This window comes from Miscanthus floridulus, chromosome 13, assembly GCF_019320115.1.
Source record: "Miscanthus floridulus cultivar M001 chromosome 13, ASM1932011v1, whole genome shotgun sequence".
Classification (NCBI taxonomy): Eukaryota; Viridiplantae; Streptophyta; class Magnoliopsida; order Poales; family Poaceae; genus Miscanthus; species Miscanthus floridulus.
Window position 1 is genome coordinate 49331571 of NC_089592.1, and position 9402 is coordinate 49340972.

Consider the following 9402-nt stretch of genomic DNA (forward strand, 5'->3'; position numbering starts at 1 on the left):
CCTACCCGCCGAGTCGCTGTATGCATCCTCTTTTCCATCGCATTGCTGCCCTTTGTCATGGTGCCAATGCCTTTTCCGCGTGACCACTATTCCACTGCCGCCGTTCGCGCCCTGCTAAGACCGAGCGATCCCATCTCAGCACCCCACAGCACGCTCCCTCTGAGTTGCACCATGCGGACGCTCTCATTCATTAAAAGCAGCCTCGCCTGAGGTTGGATAAGCCTGGAAGCCGCTGCCCTGTTGCCCTTGCCAGCCGAAGGAGCCGCGCCGCTTCGCAAGCTTAAAACACGTGGTCTATGATATCCCACCTCGATTCAGTACCCCAGCGACTAGGATTGGAAGCTAGCTAGCAAACCGATCCGCACTAAGGCGCAGATGAGCCTTGTAGTTCGGCCAATTCGGCGTTTTGCTCACCACCGGCTAGGTGCGCCGCCGAGCCGATAGAGTTGGGGGTAAGGCCCATAGGAGTGTAATAGTTCAATTGCTCGTAACCCTGAGTTCGCCTTGACTTCCTCCATCCAGTGCTTGCACTATTTTGGTCAGAGAACTCGTCGACGACTGTGGTGATGCGTCGGTGACTGGCTCGGAGCGTCGCCGCGTGGTGCAGGCGCACGTGGCCAGACCACCTCAGCACTTCCTAGTTTCAACCATCACCGCAGCTCGGTGCACGGTGAGCTACTGATGCTTCCCTGTCATCTCTACCTTTCCGTCAGGACAGGCTCGTTGGAACGCTCGCGCCGTCGTACGGAATCCACTATCTTTGAGGCTATGGTTGGGTAGTACACCGTTAGACTTTCCGCCACCTCCCACCATTGCACATTGGTCCGTGAGTCGACGTTGGCCTCGATGGACGCATATTTTTGGCCCTCGGTAGGCCGACGTGGCCGTTCTATGCCGGGTGGATGTTGCGCCGTCGTGCACAGGGCGTTGGGGACCGACTCAGTGAGACGGTAGGGTTTTTGGGGGTGCTCGATGTAAAAGGTATCTCTAATGCAATAGTGCTCGGGATCGCCGTGTAGTAATCTAATAAGTCGGGGACTCTTTTGCAAAATGCGTGGACGCACTCGCATAGCGGGCCAGTTGGGCCGACCTGATGACGCGCGATCACGCCCCGCGCGGGCTGTAGTGGGCTGTTGGGCTGTCGGGCCAGATTGGGTTGCTGCCGACCCTTTTCTTTTTCTAAAGTGTTTTCTAATTTAGTTTTTAAGGTAAAATTGTAAATTCAAAATAAATTTATGTAGTTGACCAAAAATTATGAAACCAATTTTGTTAAGTTCCTAAAATTATGATCTATCTGCTAGTATATTTTCTTCACATAGTTTTATAATATTTTTAGGAGTTATCTAATTAATTTAAGATGCTTAATATTATAAGATATAAATTTATAGGAATTTTTGTGATAAATTGGTGATAGTGTTGCCTCTGAAACTTTTATAGTAAATTTCTAATATTATTAGGTGCTCACTGTAATTTTTGTAGCTCTATAATAATTAGTTTGCTAGGGTAGCTAAATGAGCCCTAGTTCAAAAATATATGTTTAATCAATAAAATGCCGAAACACCTTGGATTTTAGAACTAAAACATTTTTCTGGAGACAAAGCCTTACTTGACAACGTGGATACGTAGACTAGTACGCTAGTCATTAAAGCTAGCTCGTTAGCATGCGGAGCAGTAATCGTATTTTAGAGTTGTAGTTGTCGTTGATTATTTACATCTCTGCGTTGCATCCACGTATATCATAATAGGAACAACTATGCATCATGGAGTCGACCGAAGTAGCAGAAAAGACGGTGCTTTGATGATCGTGTCACCAATGGAATGCTAATCTTTGGTTATATCTTACCAGGCAAGTCCCGGTGCATAACCCCTATTATTCTGCACTTTATTTTTATGCTTGTGTATTAAGTTTTAAGGAGTTGAATAAAAACCACTTGCATATATATATCCTTATCCTATGAGTCCTACTAGTATGCTAGGATCATATAGATTGCTATGCTATAGGATCCGGTAGAAGTCAAGTGATTACCTGTCACTCACGAGAGATAGAAAAGATATTATTGTTGTTATTATCATATTACTATTACAAGGAATATATATATATATCAGGATGATAATTGGGGACCAGGCGGAATGGTATTTTTGATCTGGACCTAGTTAGGCATTCGAGCGAGGCTCGGATTGTACTTATTCCACCTATGTCGATTGAGGACTGTCCGTTGCTGTGGATGGTAGTCAGGTCACAGACTTATTATCCTGAGCACATACTTGCTTATAGGAGCGGAAAGGCTCGTTACGCTCTTGTCGTGAGTTCCGGCTCTTTTCGGACCGACTGATTGGAGGTAGGGAAAGGTGGAGGTCTAAGCACCATACTGAGACCGGGTCTCAAGTGTCGGGGCTTGGAGTCCAAGTTTGGACGGGGACCTGGACCCCTCGGGAGGAGTGGAATGGGTTGATCTTGTTTGTGCCTGGGGTACAAGCGAGGCGTGTATTTCGAGGTACTCAGCTAGGATACATTGATTCGTGAATCACCGTTTCTATGAGACGCTACCGACTTGGCTATGGTCTAACACCGTAGTAAGAACTAAAATATGAAAGATGGTAAAATGGTTCTAATTGCTTACCACCTGCTTGAAAGTAGCATAGGTGCTTACATAGAATGATTAGTTAATGAACTAATGATGACTGCTAATAAAACTTGGAACATAAGGATGCACTATTAGTAATGCTTCCGCAGATGCAATAACCCACAAGCCAAATAAGCCTTGCATATCCTTGGGTTCTTTTATTTTTCTCCTATCGGATAAGTCTTGTTGAGTACAATCGAGTACTCAAGGTTTTATTCTCCCTGTTGCAGGTGATCGGAGGATACATAGAGCTAACCTTTGTGTGTGGAAACCTTCCTGGTGGGCTCAGAGAGGATTTCTTTTACGCTACGACCGTAGTGTTTATTTATAACCCTCACTAAAGGTTTTTATAAGAAAAGATGTAAAATCTGCTAGCATCTCTTGTATAAAAATGTCAACTATGTTAATGCTCCACCATGTCATTAAATTAATCTTTGCTTCCTCTGTAACTTGATAAGATTGTTATATTCTGCTGTTATAATCAATTAAGGTAATATTCCATTACTAGTAATAAAAAGATGTAAGAAATGGCTTAAGAATATTGTAAGCTTTATTCTCTCATTTATGATCCTGATGAAAAATGTGGATTTTTGAGTTCTCTCTTGAGGTATGCTCGACGGAACTGCGTAGTTTAGTGTCCTCTCTTAAGTACTTAGTGCCTAATAGAAGACAAGTACTCCTAGAATGCATTAGATTATGCGGTTCTGCCACAAAAACGATCCTACCTCGGATAGGAATGATCTAGAGTAGATTTAGTTTAGTTTAAGAGAATTTGTTCTCTTAAAACTTAACCTTCCCTCTACGGCTCTGGGCATTTTGACATTTTGAACTTTCCTATTTGACCTCAAAACCACCTTTCATTCCCTATTTGGCATTAAAGGGTAATGTTAAGTCACCTATACAGCAATGCGAAATGACTTAATTACCCTCCTCTTCCTTCCCTATCCTGATCGAATGCAAGGGGGGTGGCCACCGACGACGAGCAAGCGAGCAGGCAGCTCACTGACGACACTATAGCGACTGAAACCCCATCTTCAGCTCACTCGTTCTCTCGATTCCATACAGAAACTCGATCATCCCCTTTAACAAAAGTTGCCCTCAGAGAGTTGCCTGCTCGCTTGCTCGTCGGTGGCCGCCCGCCGCCCTTCAGTGCCGCACTCGCATGCGCCTACACGCAGCTGCCTGCAGTGGAGTAGCAAAGCACGAGCTGGAGGCCTCTCCCGCATCGTCGTCGCCCTTAAAATAGCTCAAGCCACCGGAGCCTTCTTTCGTTTTCCTTCTCTGCTCTGCCACGGCCGTCCTCCATGGCCACCTCCACTCAAGACAGCCACACCCTCGCCTTCCCTAGTTAGCGCCGCCGCCGCCGGAGCACCTCCTGCGGCAGCCACCGCCACCTGAGCACCGCCTGCGGCAGCCACCGCCAGCATGACCACCGTTCATTCTCTCTTTTTTTCCTTTCCACCGACAGCGCCTCTCGCGAGCTGAAACCCTAGCCCACACGGATGGAGGTTCTCGTGCTGAAACTCAATTTACCAAACGTGATTTACTTGTGTTTCCTATGTTCATGTTAGCTTGAGTTATGTTGCATGTCTAATAGAGGCTACGACTAAAGCAAGCAACACCAATTACACACATACTCCTTTCGTAACAAAATGTAGGTTGACTTAGTTTTATAAGTTAAACTTATCCAACTATAAAAAAAAATCATAGTTGATGTACTAAAACTAATAGGATAATATCTAACAGGTGGGTCTAATATATTAGAAGAGGTTATTAGTGATCTAAACAAGAATATCCCTTAATAATCCAGAATGTGGTATTGTCCTACCCCATTACCACTTCTTACCGTGGGAGTTGTATTCAGATGCTCTAAGGGAACCAAACAAATGCGCTAAAGTATTCTAAGAACAGACCATTCGAGGCCCCAGCTTTCCATTTTAGTATGAAGCCAAAACCCACACAGAAGAAGAGCAATCCAGTAAACCAAACTCCAGCACATGATTGGCGACCAGGAAGCATCACGGAAACAACATCCATAATATGCTGAGCACGACACTCGGATGCCCAGTTAAAGACGGAACGTAAATTTTCATGGCAAGTCACTGGGGCCGGCCAGTGCCACAACGTAAAGGTTTGTCCTCCGATTCAGCAGAATTAACATGGGGATACAATCTAGTTTAGATCACGTCGGAAGCATCTTCAACTCTGAGCTGCCTCAGTCTTGGCTTCCGCCGACTCCGTCTTCTCGGCCTCAACAGCCTTGCCCTCAACAGCCTTGCCCGCAGCTTGAGGTTTCGACACTTCTTCTAAAAAGGGGGGCAGAAGGAAAAAATGATAATGTTAGGATGTCAGATTGATACAACACTACATGTAGTTGTTTTTTTCTCTGCATAAGCATTACAGCATAGTTATCCAGGTCACATAAATGTAAACACAATTAAGGGTCTCAATACTAAGTATACACTGAGCTGAAAACAAATTATCAAATTTTCATTTGGTCCATAAACTTCCTGTGAAGTTTATTCAGCATCAAGCCAACAAGAACCAACACTATTGCTCTGGCCGTTAAATTTATGTAAGCTTATTATGTAGCACTAGATGTATAATGATATAATGGAGTAATCATTAATATCAAACATTTTGGACAATGTAATTACGTAAGAAACAAGGATAAAAATTTCAATTTTAAAACTCAAATTATCTAGTTAAACCATTTTTCACAAGTCTGCATTTCACACCAAACAGTAAATTCATAATTTCCAAAATCTGATTGCAACCTCTTATTAGAATATTAAATATTGAATATGTAATCCCTTTGTAGAAAAGGATAATGGATTTTCTTGATCATGCATTGAAAACTGATTAGTATGGCACATGTACACATTTGACTAGCACTACATAATTCACTACTAGATGGGAAATTTACAATCTTTCAGCAATTCAACCTTTTGCTTAATGTCAACTACATTACATAAGTTGGATTTCATGTGATTTTTGTTATCTTCTAGCTAAAAGAAGCAAACAAGAAAACTAATAAGTGGGAGAGGTATAACAGCAGAAGAAATACAAACCTTCATCATCACTCTCATCCTCGAAATCATCCATTCCCATACCGCCCATGCCACCCATGCCACCAAGACCGCCCATGCCACCCATGCCACCAAGACCACCCATACCACCCATGCCACCGAGACCACCCAAACCAGCCATATCACCCATGCCGCCCATACCACCCATACCAGCGAAATTCTACAAAACAAAGAAAAATATCAAACCAATTTGCCACAATGTCAAGGAGTCTTAGAAGAAAAACTGGTGAAAGAATTATTTACCGAGAAGTCCATCCCATCCAAGTTCACATCAGTACCTAAAAAAAGGAATAGACAAATGTAAGAACTTTTACATGCCCATGCCCAATGTAATGAGCAATCTTCTTGCATAACGTGTCAAACAAAATATTTTCTAGTTCATATCTATGACAATGTTGCACTATTAAGTTTGTACATCGAATATACAAAATAATGTGGTGAAATCTAAGGCAAGTGTGCAGCCTCCGGGAAGTTGGGCACACTGTTCTTATGCCTAAGAGGTGGTGTTTGGGTATAATCTAAGGCAGAGGTGTTGCCCATGACATATTTTTCAGGTAGAAGCAGTTACAGGCAATAATCCACTACTCCACAGTGTAAATTTATCAAGTAACAAGGTTCTTGCTGTGTCTGCGGTTTACTAAGATCATGGTTCGTCATTGCTCATTAAACTTGGGAGTGTTAAACACTTGAACCAAATCTTTGCGTACTGACATCGAGTCATGTGCATGTATCAGTTTGTGTATCACCCTAGTTAATTTCCTTCAATAGTATCCAAGAATATAAGTACATAGCGTACCATCATCATCTTCGTCAACCCATTTGTCCCAATCAACTTTCACAAAGTGAGGTGCCCTTTGATCATCTCGTACAAGTTTCTTCCACCATTTGGCCTCAGCTTTTTCTACGATACAGAATATGGACCTGACCCCCACACTTATTTTGCTAGCCTGTTATATTAAGAAGTAACATTGGGTAAGGAAGAACAACTTTAAACATCAAGGATTTAAAGTAAATAAACCTTTACACATTTATATCACATGAAAATGCATTACCTCAACGTTTACTTTGTCATTCAGATCTAGTTTCAATTCATACACGTTTGTACCAGCACTGCCAGAGAATGTGAAGACACCATCTGGTTCCAAATTGACCTTAGCATCCTTGGCGTCAGGTAACTGTACAGTGATGTAAACCTTGTCGATCCTCTGGGCCCACTTCACTTCAGGGTGCCGACTACAGAAGACAATGCCACTTGTCAATCAAGAAACCAACATATAAACAGGAATTCACCTCTCTACAACCTTAATAGTTTGCATGAGAAGATTTGCATAAATCCACAAGTGGGACTAGTGCAAATACACAAACCCAATGTGTAGGGGTATTATCGATCATACACAAGAGCAAATAGGAGTGATTAGAATAGAAAAACAGAGAATCAAGAACCAATTGTCCATTAGCATTAGTACCAATGTTGGCTAGCCAAACTATCCAACTAATGAATATTTTACCATGAAATTTGGTTTATAGATAGATCGGAATAAACAACAACGAAGCCTTTCAGTGCCAAGCAAGTTGGGGATGCGACAGCCCGATCCTGCTCACTAGACACCAGTGCCCAGATCACGACACAGCACGTCACAGGGTGACGACCCAGGCCTCGCCCATTTAACACTATACCCGGGTTCCGATATGGCACGTCGCTAAGAGGGTTACGCCCCAACAGAGTTCTCTTGGGTTTCATCTCCAATGAGTAGCTAAGTTTGACGTTGGCTCACCAAGCCTAAATATTATAAAGGAAAAGATAACCATAAACTCAAACAGAACATGATAGCTTAACACTTCCTGTAACAAGAAAGTAATCATAGATTGTTCCCAGCTGCAAGCATGTGCATACTTTCATCAATACCATTCAACAAAAATGAAGTTGAGAATCATTACAGAAATCATGCATGACAGAATAAAACTACCAACTATCACTATCGGAAAGCAGAATTTTGGCATTTCATGTTTAAAATAACATTATTAGTATTACATTTTGAACGTTTGCATGCGGTAATGCATGTTAGATGATAGTTGACAGGCACCTTCAAGGAAAGCAGTACCAGGCAGCAAATCTGTACTCTTTTCAATGTTCAAACACGGCCCAAATAATTTAGTCACATAAGAAATTGGCAAAAAAGAATCCCAAATGCTAAACAGTCAAAATATAGCCAAACTGTGTTAAGAAATAAGAAATGCAATCTGAGACCTGCCTCCAAAATATCAAGGAATATGCAAAACGTAGCAACATATTACATTTCATGGACAAAATCACTTCAGTGTTATGATTTTAGAAAATGTCATAATATATTAGAGAAGCAGTGATCAAAGTTATTTTTTTTAGCTAGCATGCCATGTCCAAACGATACTTGATTGGAAGGAGTAGAAGTGGTGATTGGAACCAGAACATGCAGGAAAGTTTAAATGAACAGAAGTTTGTAGGAATGAGAGGCACCATCACTCTCTAATGGAAAAACAATTAAAGAACTATGACACACTAGGCATGACTGTGATTGTGAAACTAGCTATGAAAACCAAATGGGACAACAGAAATTATACCATGCCACTCTAGGCATGTCGATCAACTTTATGTCCTGAAACAAATAACTAAACCATAAATTTGCCCACATATTGCACATTACTAGAACATCTGAAACAAACTAGACTTGTAGACTAAGAAGCCAAAACTTAAGCCCGTGCATATCAATCTAAGCATGGTTAATTAGTGAGCCATTACCAGCACTGAAAAGCAACTGCAATTGCAGAACTATGAACACATGGACACCACACCATCACACAAAACCATGGCCAACAAGCCATAATCTGCAGTTACCAGCATAACCATCTAAAGCTTTGCCCCCAACAACCCATCCACAGCCAACCAACAGAACCATTCAAAACCGCGGCACCACGAAATGAACCACGCGCCCCGCCCAAACCCTAGGGGCACATCGTAACTCGAATTAAACAACAGGAAACCCAACGGTTCCATCGAGCCCAGCCACATCTCGGCGGGAAACCCCTAGGGCTCGTGCTGAACCATGGACACGGCAGAGCGTGACCATGTGCACCCCCGCCCCCAAGATCCGCCCGCGCAGCCGTAGGCTGCCGCTGCGAATGATCTTGTTCCCACCGACCCGCGGAGCGAGACCGCCGAATCTAGAGAGAAGAGTAGATGCTGGATCGAGAGCACCCGGCGGATTTTGGCTCACCTCATCTTGACGCGGCTGGTACAGGCGGCGGCGTGGGCGGCGGCGGGTGGTGGGGAGCGAGGGTTTTGTGAGGTTTTCGGTGTTGGGAGGCTGGGAGAGCAGAGGAGAGATGGAAGTTTGGGACGAGTCAAGTAGGCGGTGGGAGCGCACGGAGCGCAGTAGCAGGCCGAAATGGGCTGGGATTTCGTCGTAGGTATAAATGGGCCTAGTTAGTCCTGTGGCTGTTTATATAAAAGGAAAACGTCTATTTGACCTAATAGACCTTCTTTTATTTAACTATTACACGTGAGTTCAGTAAAACCGGACTTTTAGATTCCTTAAAACTCTCGAAATCATCCAATTTTATCTCTTTGAGTGATTTGAAAAGGGTTTTAACAAATGTGATGTCATGTCAGTTGTTCTAAATGGAGTCACGTTAACCGCGGGGAGGGTAAATCC

The 9402-nt window shown here is 43.1% G+C and overlaps 1 protein-coding gene across 1 annotated transcript; it reads right to left on the bottom strand.

Annotated features, from left to right (window-relative positions):
* Nucleotides 1–4603: 4603 nt before the first annotated feature.
* Nucleotides 4604–9122, bottom strand: LOC136500598 (uncharacterized protein OsI_027940-like). The gene is made up of 6 exons (XM_066495988.1): nt 8965–9122; nt 6766–6946; nt 6510–6660; nt 5957–5991; nt 5696–5873; nt 4604–4930 (listed from the first exon to the last, which is right to left on the bottom strand). The coding sequence occupies exons 1-6, from the start codon at nt 8967–8969 to the stop codon at nt 4824–4826; spliced, it is 657 nt and encodes a 218-aa protein (XP_066352085.1). The 5' UTR covers nt 8970–9122; the 3' UTR covers nt 4604–4823.
* Between the last annotated feature and the right edge of the window lie 280 nt (nt 9123–9402).

Excerpts from the sequence above, each read along its gene's own strand:
- LOC136500598 (XM_066495988.1), bottom strand. Across the intron at positions 5,992-6,509 it reads GGTTGACGAAGATGATGATG|GTACTGATGTGAACTTGGAT; the intron begins GTACGCTATGTA and ends TCCTTTTTTTAG. Across the intron at positions 5,874-5,956 it reads TGGATGGGATGGACTTCTCG|AATTTCGCTGGTATGGGTGG; the intron begins GTAAATAATTCT and ends TTTGTTTTGTAG.